General features: G+C 54.1%; 1 protein-coding gene and 1 long non-coding RNA gene across 8 annotated transcripts in view; one reads left to right on the top strand and one right to left on the bottom strand.

Moving 5' to 3' along the window:
• The window catches only part of BICRA (BRD4 interacting chromatin remodeling complex associated protein), a 77,741-nt gene that overhangs the window by 19,774 nt on the left and 38,935 nt on the right, over positions 1-19,032 (bottom strand). For 3 of the 7 annotated variants that reach the window (XM_084961306.1, XM_084961305.1, XM_084961309.1), the window contains 4 exons: positions 5,100-5,200; positions 2,992-3,037; positions 2,864-2,906; positions 554-682 (listed from right to left, as the gene is read on the bottom strand). In XM_084961306.1, the coding sequence (XP_084817432.1) occupies positions 554-682; positions 2,864-2,906; positions 2,992-3,032 (213 nt within the window). In that variant the 5' untranslated portion in view covers positions 3,033-3,037; positions 5,100-5,200. The remainder of the gene's footprint in view (positions 1-553; positions 683-2,863; positions 2,907-2,991; positions 3,038-5,099; positions 5,201-19,032) is intronic. The other 4 variants (XM_084961308.1, XM_084961310.1, XM_084961307.1 and 1 more) reach the window with 3 other exon arrangements.
• LOC146402404 (uncharacterized) lies at positions 11,685-18,397 on the top strand. Its single transcript, XR_014806627.1, has 3 exons — positions 11,685-12,042; positions 15,087-15,372; positions 16,272-18,397. It is a non-coding gene; the product is annotated as an uncharacterized LOC146402404 (long non-coding RNA).

The following is a 19,032-nucleotide window of genomic DNA, read 5'->3' as shown; positions in this document are numbered from 1 at the left end:
GAGGCCGCAGAAGAGGAAGAGGGGGAAGGGCAACCAGCACTGAGTAAGGGGCCCAGCCCAGGCGGGCACACAGTAGGTGCTCAATAAAAGCCCACACTGCATTCCTGGCTCTGGGCTTTGCTCACCACCCTTGGTTCATTTCCCAGGCGAAGACTGGGGTTTGTGTCAGTCAGTCCCCTCCCGCAGGGCAGCGCTGCCAGTAGCTGAGCCGGGACGGGACCCCGAGCCCCCCAGGCCCAACTGCTCAAGAGCGACCCCCCAAGAACTCCAGAGCCAGCCTCTGCCTCTGTACCAGCTGACCCCCAAGGCCAGGGACCCAGGACCCACAGCCCCTTCTCTGAGGGGCCCGTGCAGAGCCGGCCGGGGGCCCAGCAGCTCTGGTGTCACCTCAGCCCCGCGCTGCCCTCAGTGACTGCCCCCGGCTGCCCTCCTGGCAAAGTGCTTTGCGGGACAAGCGTGACCCAATCCCCACCCCACCCCCACCAGCTGCCACCAAGGGTGCCTCGGGTACTGACTGGAGCCCACACCCTCCCCCAGCCCCTGGGCCACTTACCCCGGGACCTTCATAGAAGGCACTTGGGGCCTCCCCGGGGTTATCCAGGAGGTCATCGCTGTCGAGCTGCAACAAGACCCGCCCCCACCCAAGGTCAAAGGTCAGCTGGGCAGTGGGCCGGCCCACGCTCTAGAACAAAAACCAGCGTAGGGTTAAATGGGTCAAAACAACAAAGGTGAGATGGGGGTGGTTTGAGGGGTACAGGAAACTCTTCTGCCAGAAAAGGAGCCCCAAAGAAAGGGGCTTGGCTGCACGTTCCTTTGGGGTGTTTGCAGCTGTGCCCATGGCATGCAGAAATTCCAGGGCCTGGCATCAAACCCGAAGTGACCCCAACACTGACTTGCCCTCAACTCTAGAATCCTGCCTTCCCGAGTCCCCTAACCGTCGCCCTTTGGGTCTTTGGCAACACATCCTCAGGGCCTGTCGCATTTGCTCCCTCTTCCCAACAACTGTCTGTCCCTTCCAACTGTCCGTCCCCCTTCTCTCTGTGCGGCCCTGCCACCCGGAGCATAACACGCTGTGCTGTTCCCGACTCTGGGCAGCCAGGGCCAGTCTCGTTCCCAGGAGCATCGTCAAGGCCTCGAACAGGCCCAAAGCCCCCACTAACGTCTGCCCACAGCAGAGCCTCCCCCACCGACCTCTCTCTCTGGCCGATCTCTTTCTAGAACCCCAGACGCACATCCAAGATCCCTCCCTAAGCTTCTGGAATCTGCCTCAAACTCCCCATCTCTGCGAACAGAGAACAGCCCACTCAGCGGCTCAGGTCAAGTCCAGGAGGCATTCTGGACATTCCCTCCTGCCACACCACCTAATCGGCCAGCAAGTCCAGAGGCGCTGCCTCCCGGACAGATCCCGAAGCCAGCACCTGGCACTTCCGCCACCGCCTGCCCGCAGCCAGGCCACCATCACCCCGGCGCACTCGCCTCCACACCACCAATTTGATTCGTCTCCTCTTGGGAAGCGTGGGCCGGCTTAGTGACTCATTTCTAGTGAATGCAGTGCCATGATGAAGAGACAGTGTGTGACGTCCACGACTAGGTCATAAAAGGCACTGAGCTTCCTCCCGGCCCCTCCCTCAGGTTGCTCGCTCTGGGGCCATACCCCTGTCATGAGGACTCTCCAGCAAGCCTATGGGGAGCCCCTCGTGGTGAGGAGCCGAGGCCTCCAGCCATGAGCCGTGGGAGCAGTCATGGAAGCCACCCTCCAGCCACACAAACCTCAGATGACAGCAGGTCCAGCCACCGTCCTGGTGGCTACTCAGGGGAGATGCTGAGCCAGACAGCCAGCTAAGCCACTGCCCCAATTCCCAGCCCTCGGAAACAGAGAATTCTAACAAACATTGTTTTAAGTGTTGGGGCAACTTGTTACGCAGCCCTACGTAACTGATACGACAGCCCAACAGACTTCCACTCCTCCTTGCTCTGTTCCATTCTCCAGACTGCAAACAGGACATGGCATTCTCCTGCTTAATAACCCATCAGAACGGCCTGCCACAGTCAGAACAGGGTCTCAACTTCTCTCTCCAGGCCCTCCCAGCCCTGCCTGACCTGGTGGGTTTTGTCCCACGAGTTTCCCCACTGGCCTTTCTGTTCCTCGAATGTGTCAAACTTTCCTATCTTTCCACCTGCTCTTGCCCTGCCCACAGCGCTGTGGGCACCTCCTCTGGATCCTTCAGGTCCACCTCCAAGGTCACTTGTGGCCCACTCCAGCTAAGGGAGCCCCCCACCCCGACCCCCACATTCATTTTTTTCTAAACCTCTTCTGTTTCTTTTGTTTTGTTTTTTTCAGGGCTGCACCTGCAGCATATGGAGGTTCCCAGGCTAGGGGTCCAATCGGAGCTGCAGCCACCAGCCTACACCGGAGCCACAGCAACGCCAGATCCAAGCCACATCTGTGACCGATACCACAGCTCATAGCAACGCTGGATCCTTAACCCCCTGAGTGAGGCCAGGGATTGAACCCGAGTCCTCATGGAAACTAGTCAGGTTCATTCATTACCACTGAGCCACGACGGGAACTTCTTCTAAACTTGTTTTATGCAAGTGATGGCACTGTTTCCCGGGCTACTCTGCTCGGCGCTTTCTACCACTGCCTCTACGAGGGACCAGTGCTTCGTTTCCCAAGGAAGCATGTGCGGCGTGAGGCAGGGACTGGTTCTCTCTCACCTTCCACCATAACCCTGGGGCCCAGCCTGAGGAAGGCAGGGCCAGAGGGCTACTGAATCGGGGGTGGGGTGGGGTGGGGGTGTCCCTCAGCTTCAATTCCACAGCCCCCTGCCCTGGGGAGCCCTGTCCCTGCCCCCACACTCACCTTCTCGGATCCATGTAAGAAGTCATTGAGGGCCTGGGGGTCACTGAAAGAGAGAAGGCGAGAGATACTTGAGGAGCTGAGGGAGGGGGATGGGGAGGGAGGGGGTTGGGAGGGAGCCCGTTACTCACCAAATCACGTCTAGTAAGCATCTCCCATCCTCATCATCCATCGCCACTGGACGGGGCGGGGCGGGAAGAGGACAAGGGAGACAAGTTAGACACTGGCGGCACCAGGATCCCCCGGGAGGGGTCAGGCTTTGAGGTCTTTGAGGTCTGTGGGCACGGGGCCGGGGCAGGGCAGGGGCCCTCCGTACCAGACCCTCCTGACCAGAGGGAAACAGCTGCCTTTCCCGCCTCCCTGGCTCCCTCTCTTTCATCAGCATCTGATGACGAGAATGAGGATGATGTCAGCCCAGCCTCAGGGAGCCCCGATCACGTGCGGTCCGTGCTAAGCGCTTCACACGCGCGTAATTCATTTCATCCCCATAACAGCCTTGCAGGCGGGACCTGCCACCCCCGATTTTCAGCCGTGTGAGCGGGAGAGCAGAGTCGTGGCTCTCGGGCTCCGGGCTAGCCTGGGACATAGCCAGGGCTGCAGCCAGAAGTCTGGCTTGAGCCTGTGCTCGGCACTGCCCCGTTGCCCTGCGGCCGGGGCTGGGGGTGGGTGTGTGGGGGGGGGCCTCCACGTGAAGCGGGGCAGGAGGGAGGTGGCATGAAGGGCCTGATGGGCCAGGTTCTGGGTCCCCCTAGAAGACAGTGTAGTGTGGTTCTCAAGGAAGTGGGGGGACCGGGAGGATGGGCACCTGGAGTCAGAGGAGCTGCGGGAGCCAGGCTGTGCCTGTCAGAGGAGGAGGCGAGCACGGCTAACACGTGTCCTGTGCTCACCTCGGGCCCAGCCCTGTCCCACGTGTTTCACAACTGTTAGCTTGTCCCCCGCTCCCCCAAGCCCCCGGAGAGCATGCTGTGCGCCCCCCTTTACAGATAAGAAAACAGGAAGGTCCCTGTCTGCCTATCTGCCCCCACTCACCTCGCCTTTCACTGCTCCAAACACCCCACTGAGCTCCTACACACCCATCTTGCCAACTTCTGCCCCCCAGCCATCCTTCCCGCCTTGCAAACACACCAAGGGAACCATCCTTCCCCGCACTCATCCTCTGTCAGCCCGGCATCCTTCCCTCCTGGCGGTGGTGCAGACGGCATGAGACGAGAAATGGTACCCAGCCCGACCCAGGGCCTCGAAGGGATTGACCTCTCTTTTTTGTGGGAGCGGGTGGTCCTGAACTTGCTGAGGACATGTGACTGTTGTGGGTGCCCTTCCCTTCAAAACACAAGTACAGAATCTCACACGGGCCCTCAGCTGGCTCACAACCACCCCTGCCCACAACACTGTCTGGACTCGATGGACAGTGAGCTCCTCACGGCCCCCCTGGCCCTCAATTTGGGGGAGGGGGGAAGAAAAGGGTTCCCTGGTAGCTCAGGGGATTAAGGACTCAGCATTTGTTGCTGCTGTGGTGTGGGTTTGATCCCTGGCCTGGGGACTTCTGCATGCTGCAGGTGTGGCCAAAAAAAAAAATCTCAGGTAGGGACCCTCCTAGGTGGGTCAGGGTCTGCTCTGAATGGTACTTTGGAGTCTGATGAAAGCAAGAGACCCTCCTGCCAGAAACATGCCCATGAGCCTACAGTGGTCTCTGCTCTTCCCCAGGGGTCAGGGGACATACAGATGCACACACACACGTGCACACTTCATGGGCCCTGGGTTCACAAGCGTGGTCTAGAACAGGGCACGCAAGGCAGACAGAGACCCCCACTCCAGATCCTCACATGCCTATCACACCCCCTCTAGAGCTGGCCCCGGGGACTGTCCCCAGAGAGGCCCCTCCAAGGCTCTTGCTGCATCTGGTGATGGTGCCAACACCCTCTGTGGCTTCACCCCCATCCCATGCTTCCTTCCTCCCGTGTCACCAGCTCTGTGACCTATAAGGCCCCCTGCCTTTCCCAAGCCACCCATGGTGGGCAAGGCCTGGCCAGGGAATGATAAGGCAGGGTCTGCAAAGAATCTGGAGAAGAGGGGAAAGGCCGGAGGCAGGGGGATGGCCTGAATGACCTGGGGCCCAATCTGGAGGGGGCGGGGCTGAAGGTTGTGGCCAAGCCAGGCTCTGCCAAGCAAGAGCATCCCTTCCAGGGAGGTGGATGGGGCGCCGCCCCTCCGGGAACGAGTGGGACGCGTGGCGGGTTACCTGCGCTACAAACGAATCATGAAGGGAAGGAGGGGGTGTCCACTCCAGGTCTACGCGGGGCCCCCGGCTGGGGACTTGGGGAGCGTCCTTTCGGGGGCCAGCTGTGGAGTGAGAGAGAATGAGAGAGAGGCTGTGAGTGAGAGAGTGGGTGCAAAGGAGAAAGACCGAGCCAGAGAGCGGGAGGAGCTAAGGGCAAGCCTGACCCGCCGAAGCCCAGGCTGGACTTTATCACACGCGTCAGCTCTTGTCATTTGAGGTGCTTATGTCCTCGGAGGTGACCACGAATTCATGATCATGAACACTGAGCCACCACACCGGAGGAAGTACAAGGTCAGTGTCCTGCCAGCCTCGTGTCCCATTCTCATTCAATGCTTCCCCTCGTTTTATGTAGGTTTCTGTTTAAAGACACCTTGTTTAGGAGTTCCCTGGTGGCTCAGTGGGTTAAGGAGCTGGCATTATCGCTGCTTTGGCTCTGGTTACTGCCGGGGCATGGGTTCAGTCCCTGGCCAGGGAACCTCTGCATGCTGCGTGCAGCCAAGAGAAATAAATAAAGACACCCGTATACTATAAATTGTTGATTCACTCACACTGAGCTCATGGCCAACAGCTACAACCACAACTCTACCTGAAGGACGCTCATCTCTCACACACTCTTTCACACACACACGTGCACATGCACACACACGCACACACACGAGTTCTCTGTAGAGAACATCCTGCCTTCCCTTGCTTAGAGCACTGGACAGCCTTCAGCACTACAGAGAAAGGGCTGTTTTTCACAAAAAAACACCAACAACAAGCACAAATGTGCGAAACGACAGGGCACTAAAGAGAGCACCAAAGGACACGTGTTGACAGCATTCTGGCTCAACAGAGGAGGCAGAGGGGTGCCGCGTTCAACCTCGGCTGGGAGCCCACGAATCGGGCAACTGAGACGTTTCAGGGCTCTGCACACATCTGTGTGTGAGCACAAAAGCACGGAGAGCATTGCTTTGGAGAGTTGTCAGTGTTAGCGAGTAGGTGGATTCGCAGATACGGAATCTGAGCATAAGGAGGCTCAAATGTGACCATGGTGATGGCTGCAGGCCCACTGTGTGCCGGCCACTGGTGTGAAGTACTCTGCACGGATTGGCCCATCTCACGTCCTTGGAACCCCTGAGAGGCAGGTGCTGTTATTACCCCCATTCTGCAGACCGGGAAGGCGAGGCTCAGAACGGCCAGCCACGGGCCCAGGATCCCTCAACTGTGAAGTGCCAGGCTGGGCTCCGAGCCCAGGCAGGCTCACGCCAGAGGCCCCGCCCGTAACCACCATCCCTCCGTCTCCCTCCCAGCATGCTGCTCCTCTTGAAAGATCTGAAGCGAACATGGCAACAGTGTCAAGATAACACCAAGCTGGGTGACAGCCTCTGTTAACATTGTATGAGTGCCTGGGATGGTTTTGATCCAGAGAAGCGACAAAGTGGCTGGAACAGAGAGGAGGAATGTGAGCTGCTTCTCCTTTGTATGGAGAGTCCAGGGCTCTGGAGGGATCTAGAAAGCATCTGTCACATGACCCTGGAACACGGGATCCTGGCCCATCTAGATTCCAGGTGCACTGCCCTGCCCTGGAGGTGACCCCAAGGGCCCGCCGTGGTGGTGATGAGAGCCGTCAGCACCACGTGGGTCCTTCCCTCCTCCCTGTCCCCAAGCTTCGGGTGTGGCCCAAGTTCTGCAAACCATGGACCAGAACTAGAGCCAGGAGGGGGTGTTTCCGGGACAGGGCCTTTCAAATAAGGTTCACGGGTGCAGGTCCAGCGGGAGGCCCCAGCCTGTGAGGATCTGTTGGCCCTGTGTTTTCATTCCGATGGTGGAATCAGAGAAATGGGGGAGGCGGGGGGTACTTTCTGGGGAGAAGGAAATGTCCTGCATTGTGATGGGGGGTCAGCTACAGGAGGGTTTCAAAATTCACAGCTCAGGAGTTGCTTGGTGGTGCCGTGAGTTAAGGATTCAGTGTTGTCACTGCAGCAGCTCAGATCACTGCTGTGGCATGGGTTTGATCCCCGGCCTGGGAGTTTCCGCATGCCACGAGGACAGCCAAAAAATAGTAATAAAAAAAAATTCACAGCTCAGATTTGTGTTATGTCAACTCATGTCAATTTTACCTTAAAAAAGAAAAATTTACAAAATAACCCACTAGCATGGAGTGGCAGTGGGGGAGGGGGAGTGCTGAAGAGACAGGTGAGGGTGGGTAACTGTTAAGGCTGAGTGCCGGCTACGGGGGGAGGGGGGCATTCACAGTATCATTCTAGTTACTTTGCATCTTTCTGAAAGTTTCCAGAACAAAAAGAACACAATTCGGAGTTCCCGTCATGGCTCAGTGGTTAACGAATCTGACTAGGAACCATGAGGTTGCGGGTTCGATTCCTGGCCTTGCTCAGTGGGTTAAGGATCCGCCACTGCCCTGAGCTGTGGTGTAGGTCGCAGATGCGGCTCGGATCCCCTGTTGCTGTGGCTCTGGCGTAGGCCAGTGGCTACAGCTCCGATTCGACCCCTAGCCTGGGAACCTCCATATGCTACGGGAAGTGGCCCTAGAAAAGGCAAAAAGACAAACAAACAAACACAATTCATCCATGATCAGCAGGTCTGGGGTTCCTCTGAGATGGGTTCCCCCACTCAGGTGCCCAGGTTGGCGTCTATCAGGTTGATGCCAAGAGACCTGGCAAGGGTGAACGTTCTGGGGCTGGAGTCAGCAGTTCGAATGCCCACTCCCCCACTCATGGGCTGGGTGAGCCTGGGCAGGTGACCTCACCTCTTTGGGCCTCAGTGTCCTCATCTGTAAAATGGGCAAATGGCAGAGAAGAGGCTCTTGGACCAAGGCCCAGCTGTGGTTGGTGCACAGCAGACGACAGTATCCTTATTACCGGCATCGATAGTATTATTTTGTGATACTATTACGCGTTGCTGACTAGTGAGAAAAGGCCAGAGGTGCAGAGGCCGCTGACTTCCACCTTCTACCCCCCAGGCCCGTCTCCACACAGCCTCATGCCGATTCCCAGGATCTAGAGGGTCAGAAATTGAGAGGAGATGCTGCCTTTTAAATAAATGTCCCCATTCCAGAGCAGCTGACATCCCTGGAGCAGCTGTGCGCCAGCAGCCGGCTGAGTGTCCACCGCAATGGATACAAACTCCTTGCCGCAGAGGCACGGTGGCATGTGGCTAAAAGCAGGCTCACAGCCAGGTGGCCTGGGTTCCCGTCCCTGCGCTGCTGCTTCTCGGGCGCATGGCCTGCAGCGAGTGCCTCAGCTTTCCCATCTGGAAAACGGGGATGACCGCCCCATAGGATTCTTCTATAGGAGCACCTTAAACCTCTCGGGTGGTGAAGCGTCTTGTGAGCCGTCTATCCTGTGGCGACTGTTTTAGCTCCACTGTGAATCTCCTACAGTTTGGCAACTCCCAAAGCTCTCTGGCCACAGCAGTCACATTGGACAGAAGTCCCTGGCCCCCCAGCTCTTCCACCTGGTGCCACTTGCCACACTTTTTTTTTTTTTTTTCTGGTCTTTTTAGGGCCTCTTCCGCAGCATATGGAGGTTCCCAGGCTAGGGATCTAATCAGAGCTGTAGCCACTGGCATACACCAGGGCCACAGCAATGTGGGATCCGAGCCGCGTCTGCGACCTACACCACAGCTCACAGCAACGCTGGATCCTTAATCCACTGAGCAAGGCCAGGGATCGAACCTGCAACCTCATGGTTCCTAGTCAGATTCGTTAACCACTGAGCCATGACGGGAACTCCGTAGAGTCCTTACCTTTAAAAAACATATCCTAAAATATGTAGGGGTGAAATGATAAAACGGCTGTGATTTACTGCAAAATAACCCAGTTTGGGGTGTTCAGGGGCACACGCAGCTGCACTGGCCCAATATGGTGGCCTCTGGCCACATGTGACTACGGACATTTAGGTTCAAGCTAATTAAATGAAATTAAGGCCAGAGACTTGAGCTGACCCTCAGCCAGAGAAGACAAATGGCCATGAGCACGTGAAAAGACGCCCGACGCCATCAATCACTAGAGAAATGCAATCGAAACCACAGAAGCCACCGCACACCCATTAGAACACCCGCTACCAAAACGCCGAAAAATAACAAGTGTGGCCGAGGACGTGGAGGGCCTGGACCCTCACGCGCTGTTGGTGGGAACATCAAATGGTGCGGCTGCTGTGGAAAATGGTTTGGCGGTTCCTCAAAAAATTAAAAATAGAGGAGTTCCTGTCGCAGCGCAGTGGTTAACGAATCTGACCAGGAACCATGAGGTTGAGGGTTTGATCCCTGGTCTCGCCCAGTGGGTTAAAGATCCGGTGTTGCCATGAGCTGTGGTGTAGGTTGCAGACGCGGCTCGGATCCCCAGTTGCTGTGGCTCTGGCGTAGGCCCGTGGCTACAGCTCTGACTGGACCCCTAGCCTGGGAACTTCCATGTGCTGCGGGAGGGGCCCAAGAAATAGCAAAAAGACAAAAAAAAAAAAAAAAAAAAAAGTGGCTGAGGAATTCTCTTATGGTGCAATAAGTTAAGGATCCAGTGTTGTCACTGCAGTGGCTCAGGTTGCTGTTGTGGCGCAGGCTGGATCCCTGGCCCAGGAAATTCCACATGCCGCGGGCACGGCCCCCACAAAAAAGGCTGAGATTGTACATGTTTTTTTGGCCATGCCCGAGGCCTGCAGAAGTTCCCCAGCCAGGGATCGAACCTGCACTACGGCAGCAACTTGAGCCACAGCAGTGACAATGTCAGATTCTTAACCCATGGAGCCACCAGGGAACTCCAGGTAAATTTTATATTATATGCTATATATATTTTACCTCAATATATTATATGCTATATATATTTTACCTCTTTTTCTCAAAACTGAGAAAAAGAAAGGGACAATGGGGAACCTTAAAATTTTAAATAAAAAAATTACGTAAAAATACAAAGGAAATTAGAAAGCATTTAGTTCATAGTCATGCTGGCCACGTTTCTTAGGCTCAACAGCCACATGTGGCTGGTGGCTCCCACACGGGTGGGCACAGCTCTAGAACATTTCTGTGGTGGCGGAAAGCTCTCTTGGACAATGCTGGTCTAGTGTGTGGGGAAACGGAAAACTGGCAAAGAGTTGGTTGACGGTGTCCGTGTTTTACTATTTTCTGGACTTTGTGCATATTTGGAATTTTCCATAACGGTTTTCACTTTGAAAATACTTTATCTTTTTGGCTTTTGTCCTTTTAGGGCCACACCCATGGCATATGGAGGCTCCCAGGCTAGGGGCCCAATCGGAGTTGCAGCCACCGGCCTCACCACAGCCACAGCCACACCAGATCCGAGCCACATCTGCGACCTACAGCACAGCTCATGGCAACGCCAGATCCTTAACCCACTGAGCGAGGCCAGGGATCAAACCCACAACCTCATGGCTCCTAGTTGGATTCGTTTCCGCTGAGCAATGATGGGAACTCTGAAAATACTTTAATATCAAATACTATCTGTCTGATTGTTTACCGTCTGTCTCCCCTGCCACAATGTCAAACGCCCAAGGGGCAGGCTTTTTGTCTGTGCGGTTCCCTGTGGTGCACGCAGGGGGCTCAGTGAATATCTGTGGGGCAAATGGATGAATTTGCAGAGGGGGTTAAACAAACCCATTCGTTTGTTCAAAGAGCAGCCTGGTAGAAAGGGCCTTTAGGACTTGCCAGCTCTGTGTCCGGCGTCGGGGAGAGGGAGGGCTGAGGGTACTGGAAGGAGCAGAGCAGACTCAGTCCTTGACCTTGGGGCGGGTCACGACCCCTGGTTCTCCACCAGGGATGACACCGAACGCCCCTCTCCTCGACACACACATCCTCAAGCTTCCAAAAAAGTGACTCGGTTGGAGGGGACACAGACCATGAGTGTGCAAAGCTGCAACCCCAAATTATCCACACAGGAGTGGATGTAATGCATCCTTCAGAGCAGCCACACTTTATTTTATTTATTTTTTTTATTGGCTACACTCAGAGAAGTTTCCGGGCCAGGGATCAAACCTGCACCAGAGCAGCAACCTGAGCCATAGCCGTGACAACGCTAGGTGCTTAACCTTCTGAGCCACCAGGGAACTCAGAGCAGAAGCTCTAAGAGCCATCGTTTGGTTCTGCTCGAGTCCCGGCACAAAGTGGACACATGGACAGAGCCACAGCTGACCCGTGGCCGAGAGGAGCCTTGGCTGTTGTCAGCCACCGAGATCTGGGGCTCACTTGTTGCTGCAAATCATTTGGCTGAGGCTGACTGATGCGGGCAGAGCCCACCCTGCCCCCAGGCTTCCTCACATCAGGCCTTGTGCCCACTCCACACCCACTGATGACCCCCTCTGCACGGGAGGGAAACCGAGGCTTGTAGGGGTCAGGACGCTTGCCCCAAGCCACACTGTGGGGCCAGAATTTGAACCCAGACCCTGTGATTCTGAGGAATTCTCCACCACCAGGCTATAAAAAGCAGGACAAGCTGGGCCTGCAAAGCACAAGCAGCTCAAGAGAACAGCCGTGACGCAACAATGACAAAGTGTCCTTCCAGAAAATCCTGTGAATTCCTCGGGCGCTTGCAATGCACTCAGACTTCTGCGCTGTCATGGGAGCTGTGCAGACGCCAGGCTGCCGCGCGAGAGCCGGAATTAAGAGTCCCCGCGAAGCTCCAAAACAGGCTCATTTGAATTTCCCCAGCCGAATGCTGGTCACCCTCAGGTCCTTTGCAAGTCATAAAAATGACAGTCGACGGAACTGTATCATTTGCTGATGGGAAATGAGAGGCCGAGAAGAGGATGTGGCGAAGCCTCGCTGCTGCTCTGCCAAAGGCCATTTCCCCAGCCCTCCTGGCCTCGCTCTCAGCAGCCCCGCGCCGCCCACCCGCCCAGGGAAGGCCGGCCGAGCCCAAGATGTAAACAAAGACTTCTGAGTCAGTCTTTTTCAAACGGTGGGTCATGCCTTTGGAGGTAGTGAAATCAAATTAGCAGGTTGAGACCAGGATATTTTTTTTTTTTTTTTTTTTTTTTTTTTTTGTCTTTTGTCTTTTGTTGCTGTTGTTGTTGTTGTTGTTGCTATTTCTTGGGCCGCTCCCGCGGCATATGGAGGTTCCCAGGCTAGGGGTTGAATCAGAGCTGTAGACACCGCCCTACGCCAGAGCCACAGCAACGCGGGATCCGAGCCGCGTCTGCAACCTACACCACAGCTCACGGCAACGCCGGATCATTAACCCACTGAGCAAGGGCAGGGACAGAACCTGCAACCTCATGGTTCCTAGTCGGATTCGTTAACCACTGCGCCACGACGGGAACTCCCAGGATTTTTTTTTTTTTAAGTTAAACAGTATAGGGTCCAACGGAATGGGATAGGAATGCAAATATCAAACGGCCTCACACAGGGTAAGCCTAAGGGTCAGTGAGTGACACTGGTTTCCATTATGTGTGTCTGTGTGTGTACATATTTCCTACTGTGGGTTGTGGCCAAAATTAGCTTTGAAATTATTGGACTAAGCCAGTGGCACTGCTATCCCGTTGAGGGGAATTCATCAGGCTTCCTTGCAGCTAGGGCAGCCACAGTTTCACAAACAGTCAAAGCCAAGGTGTACAGAGTCAGGTTCTGCTCAATGAGTCTTTTGGGGAAGACCAAGAGAATTTGGGAATGTTTTTCTTCCAGAATATAAAGACAGAGCTTCTCTCAGGAGAAAGTCTTTTGCTTCCAACTTCCAACTTTGAATACAGGTGAGAATACTGGAACAGTGGCAGCCATTTTGCAACCATGAGGCAATAAACCTGAGGCTGATAAGCCTATCTGCAGAGGATAACTGATGAGAGGAGAGAAAAAGACTAGGTTCTCTCTCTTTTTTTCCCCCTCTGTCTGTGGCATGTGGAAGTGCCCAGGCCAGAGATCAAACCTGTACCATGGCAACAACCTGGGCTGCTGCAGTGACAATGCTGGATACTTAACCCCCTGCATGACTAGCTTCTTAATAACTCATGGGTCGCCTGACTCTCAAATGCTTAATCCTTATAGTTTAAGCCACTACTAGGTTTTTCATTCTGTGCAGTTGAGCACAACCCGATACAAGTGAGCTAGCATTTCTTTCTTTCTTTCTTTCTTTTTTTTTTTTTTGCCTTTTTGCCATTTTCTTGGGCCGCTCTCACGGCACATGGAGGTTCCCAGGCTAGGGGTCGAATAGGAGCTGTAGCCACCGGCCTACACCACAGCCACAGCAACACAGGATCCGAGGCGTGTCTGCGACCTACACCACAGCTCACAGCAACGCTGGATCCTTAACCCACTGAGCAAGGGCAGGGATTGAACCCGCAACCTCACGGTTCCTAGTCGGATTCGTTAACCACTGTGCCACGAAGGGAACTTCATGAGCTAGCATTTCTAGATACCTTTGCAATCCATCACAAGGACCCTCACAGCCTTCCATGGGTCAAGGACTGTACACTGTGAATCCACTGACTGAGAAGAGAGGCCCAGCAAGATGGGAGAGGGCTGATGGTAAGGAGATGTGAAAAAACAAACGCCACTGTGGTTGATTGCAAAAGCAGCCAGAAACTCTTCGCCTCCCTAGTGTCACTCTTTTTAGCACCTCCTATCAAGAGATGGGGTCTATTACTCAACCCTTGAACTCAGGCTGGCCTTCTGACTCACCGTGGCCAACAGAATGCGGCAGAAGGGATGGTGTACGTTTCCAAGCCTGCTCTTTGCCCAGCTGCCACGTGAAGACATCCGGGGTAGCCTTTAGGAAGACACGAGACCCACGCCCATCGCCTCCGACATCCCAGCTCCCAGCCAGCCCAGCCCTAGAAGCAGAGCCACTTCACTGACCTACAGCTGAGCAGACACCCACTCCAAGACCCAGGGGATTCAGGCCTGTGCCCAGGCCAATTTCCAACCATCGGGATCATGGCTTTGTTTCAATCCACTGTGGCAGATGGTGTTTTCCCAAAGATGGCTGCTATGAGGTCCCCAATCCCCCACGATCTTACTAATTCCCTTGAGTTGAGGAAAGTTTGTGACTTCTTTTAACCAGGACAGTGCAACAGAAGCGCCACAGTGCGATGGTCCTAAAACGTAATCCAGTTTCCATCGTGTTCACTGGGACATTCACTCTGGAAGCTCTAAGCCACCTTAACAGAGTTCTGACCACTCGGAGGCTGCCATGCTATGGGGAAGCCTAAGCTAGCCGCGTGGAGAGACCACGAGCAGGTGCCCTGGTTGATGGTCATATCTTCAAGTCACCCCGGCCCAGGTGCCGTGCAGCCCCCAGCCTGTGACCCTTCCCAGCCAAGCCCCAAGACATGGCGAGCAGAGACTCGTGTGTCAAATTTTCTACCAAGGGAGCATAATTCAGTGGTTCCTTCAAGCTGCTACATTTTGGGGTAATTTGGTAAACAGCAACAGGAACCAGAACAGCCTATAAGTTGGAGGGTGTTTGTTACGTGGCAGCAGCCAACTGATACAGCCTTCTCTAGAGACTAGAGACCAACCTTAACCTCACCCCTCTGGCTCACCCAAGTCTTAGCCATTCTGCCTCCCAAACCTCTCCACTCTATCTCCTCCTCTCTGCATCCACCCACCCACCCAGCCCATGCGCATGTGTAGCCTGTTCCCAACTAGCTGCTCCTGTTGTTAAAATACTCAAGCACTTCCTTAGGAAGACTGACAAATAAATGCTGCCCCCAGAACCCCATCTGCTGGCTCAGGACCACCTGAGACACCCCCACGCCCCAGCGACAGAAGGGAAACCCCAGCATAGCATGGAGCCTGCGAGACCCTTCCTCCTTCCCTCAGCACCACGCTGGGTGCTGCCTGATTGGTGCCCGCGCTCTGCTGCTTGTCTTGAATTTGATGAATCATGACTTCATGCTGCTGCATCCAGCCGCTCACCCAGTGCTGGGCAAGTGTCGCTCAGTGCCTCCCCTACCCATGCCTGCCCTGTGCTGATACCCATGCCTGCCCTGTGCTGATGTACCTTCACAGGGTACAAGTCCGCCAGTGAAGACATCAATCAAGCCAGGCACACGTGACTGTGTAAAGCCCGCCTCCTACTGGCCAGGCTCCCTTTGGCCTCTGCTCGTCCACGCCAGCCCCCGCCTTCCTGGCCATCGGCCTGACCTGCCCAACCACGAGGCTGATCCCTGCTCAGGACGATCTGCAGGTGGCAGAGTCTGCAAGGCCAGGCGTTCGAAGTGGTGCGAGTCTGTGACCTATGCCCTCAGCTGCCACCGCCTCCTGCTTCATCATCCTCTTCGTCATCACAGCCAAGGTTTGTCGGGCCCCTACCAACGCCACATGTGGTTCGAAGTGCTTCAAAAACTTCACCTTGTTCTCACAACAGTCCTATGCGGCAGGTGCCTAAACCCACATACCCATTTCACAGCTGAGGAAACTGAGGCTGAGAAAAGGGTTAGTAACTTGCCCAAGGTCTCCCAGTTGGCAGGATGACAGATGCAGGATTCGAATCCAGGCTGACAGGCTCCCAAGGTCACGGGAACTACACGGCAGCGCCAGGCTGGCTAGCACCCCCTTTCCCCCCTGCAATGGGCGTACTTCCTGCAACGCCCTTAGTGGCCCCACCCTCCTCCAGTGGGGTCCCCTTCCCCTTCCACTGTCCTGAAATGCCACACAGACGTCAGCACACTTCCCCCACACCTGGGTCACACAGGCAAACTGGGCGATTCCCCAACAGGCATTCCATGGTGGACTCAACACCCCAGAAACCCTAGAAGTTATGCTCGTAGGATGCTTTCCTAAGGCATCTATAGAGCACTAAATGGTGGCTCCCAAAAACACATGACCACAACTCAAAATCTGTGAGGGTGGCCTTCCTTATTTAGGAAGAAAAGGGTCTTTGCTGATGTAATTAAGTGAAGAATCTTGAGACTCAGAGCTGATCTGGGGGAGCCCTAAATCTACCAACTTTTTTTTTTTTCTTTTTATGGCATATGGAAGCTTCCAGGCTAGGGGTCGAATCAGAGCTGCAGCTGAGACCTGTGCCACAGTCACAGCCATGGCAACACTGGATCCAAACAGCAGCGTGTGGCAACGCTGGATCCTTACCCCACTGAGCGAGGCCAGGGATCAAACCTGCATCCTCACAGAGACAACGTTGGGTCCTTAACCCACTGAGCTACAATGGGAACTCCTCCACTGACCTTTTAACAGACAGAAAAGAAGACACAGAGGCGGCCATGTGAAGATGGAGGCAGAGATTAGAGCAATGCAGCCACAAGCCTGGGACCACCTGGAGCCACCAGAAGTTGGAAAAGACAAGGAAGGACTTTTCCCTGGGCCTTCAGAGGGAGCACAATTCTGCCCTGGTGGTCCTGCCAACACTTTGATTTGGAAGTTCTAGTCTCCAGAACTGTGAGAATAAATCTCCGTTATTTTAAGCCACCACATTTGTTGTGGTTGCTATGGCAGCCACAGGAAACTGGTACAGGATGTAAATGTATAAGATAGATGCACATAATCTGTACTGCGTATATGCTATATATACACCAACCACCATGTACAGCTGTGCAGGTTGTTCACTGCACAAAGGAATCCAGTACAGAGACTAGTGGTGCTTTGAATTTGACTGAGGCTCTGCTCTGAGACCCAGAGAAGGGCAACATCCACCTGGAGAAAGGAAGCCCCTCTCCTAATTCATACAAAGGTGACTCTAAGCGACTGTGCCCTCCCAGAGGGGGCCTTTTGGAATTCCATGCAAAGGCCCAGTAAGAAAGGAGCTATTAGCATGCTGTGTCTATTTCAAAACCAGAAAAGGACAACAGGGGGAAAAAAATGTTGATGCCGCACTCACTCCCACCCTTTTGGGGGGAGAGAAAGAAAGAGCTATTTGGAGAGCAATTAAATCTACACCATCTTTATTTTCAGTGACCTTTCGAGTTCTCAAGTCACTGAATTCGTTTTACAACATGAAAGCAGGCCCTCTAAGCTCTGGATTGCTCATAAAGTGACTGGTGTCTAGCTCCTAAAAGCCTAGTTTCTACGGGCAGTTTACACACTGGAAATGTTTGCTGTATTCTTTCTTTTCCTTTTCTCGCCACTCGCCGCTCTTCTAAATGCAGCTATAAAGCTGCAGGCTTGCCAAGAAACTCAGGCATCTGAAAGGTTTTTGACTTTTTTTTCTTAATACTACTGTATAAGAAACCAGGAGAAACAGCCAACGGGGTGGGGTGAAGGGAACAAAGGGGGCGATGACGTTACTGGCCCCAGGGGCCACCCAGGGCATCAGGCAACAGGGATACCTTCAAGCTCAGGTCAAAATGGAACTAAGAGAAGCGAAGCGAAGGGGAGGCAAAAACTCCTACAACGCATCCCGCACACGCTTTAGACCGCGCGTTTCTAAACGCGAGTGTGCACCACCATCACCACCTTCAAAGTCAAGACTGGATTTCAGAGTCAGCAGGTCCGGGGTGGGGCCTGGGAATCTGCGTTTCTAAAAGGTTCCCAGGTGATGCTGACGCTGTTGCTCCAAGGACCACACTTGGAGAACCACTGTTCCAGAAGCTTCTGTCTTTTTAGTTTTCTTTCTGGGGCTCTTGTTCTCATATAGGACACAAGCCACCAGTTTCTAGCCAGTGTCCAGGTCCCTGACAAAGTGGCCTCGCAGGGTCCTCTCTGAGGCTCAGGAGGATCCAACAGCCAGTCTCAGTCTGACATCCTGGTAAACAGAACTTGGATCTGGTTTCATTCAGCAGTGTACCTTCCCAAGAAGATGAATCACAATGAGTGCCAGAAACTTCCTTTCTCAGCTCATCTGCAGCTAAGTGTAGACATGGGAAAGAATTTTACATTTGGATGAAAAGACAGAGCCTACTTTGGGAAGACTATTTGCAGATCCTGCTTGAAAGAATGGTCTGAAGCATGGTGACAATGGCCGGAGCTTCTGCAGCCACTCTGCACTCCTGAGGGGGAAGGCTAAGCAAATCACAGACAGACCCAGTGGCCTGGCAATACGGAGCTGCCCAATATCCCTGGAATGGTCTTCCACTACATGTCTTGTTCCAGAAGAGAATTAAAAACCTGGATTAACTAAAGTTTAAACACACACCTCCTCCCTGACCCAGAGATCCCACTCCGAGGTATTTACTTAATGGATATGAAAAATATGTCTACAAGAACACTTGTGTAAAAATTTTCATAGCAGCCTTACTCACAAAAGCCCCAAATTGGAAATAGCGCAGCTGTCCACTGACTGGCAGACGGAGAAACAAACTGTGTTCAATCCAAGCAATGGAATAGAGCTTAATAATGAAAGAGAATAAATAAACTCTCTCTCTCTCTCTCTTTTTTTTTTTTTTTGTCTTTTTGCCATTTCTAGGGCCGCTCCCGCGGCATATGGAGGTTCCCAGGCTAGGGGTCAAATTGGAGCCGTAGCCACCAGCCTACACCACAGCCACAGCCACGTGGGATCCAAGCCGAGTCTGCAACCTACACCACAGCTCACGGCAATGCTGGATCGTTAACCCACTGAGCAAGGGCAGGGACCGAACCCACAACCTCATGGTTCCTAGTCGGATTCGTTAACCACTGCGCCACGACGGGAACTCCATAAGTAAACTCTTGATACAGGCAATGACATGGATGCATCGCAGACCCATCAGCCAGACACAAAAGACCACCTGGTGTGGGAGCCTCCCGAAGTGAGGTCCTAGAGAAACTGATGGGGGGGAGGGAGAAAGAAAAAAAAAAATCAGAGGTGTGGTTGCCCCGAGCAGGCAGGAGGAAGAGGAGAGGGCCAAGTACTGACAAGGAAGGGCCACGGGAGGATGCTCTGGGTGGAGGAATCTTCTGTCACTCGTCCAGGTGACGGCGGCTGCGTAGGGAATGTTTGCCAAAGTTTGTCAAGCCGTGCACTTAAGATCCGTGCATTTTATTATACCTAAACCGAATCCCAGTAAAGCACAGCTAATGTATT

The sequence above is a fragment of the Sus scrofa genome, chromosome 6 (genome assembly GCF_054392235.1).
Source record: "Sus scrofa isolate SSC_HxYL_T2T_F1_AM1 chromosome 6, Sscrofa_HxYL_maternal_Yorkshire_Landrace_v2.0, whole genome shotgun sequence".
NCBI classification, from domain to species: Eukaryota; Metazoa; Chordata; class Mammalia; order Artiodactyla; family Suidae; genus Sus; species Sus scrofa.
Note: the sequence above shows the minus strand (reverse complement) of the source record. Positions and strands in the feature narration are given on the sequence as shown.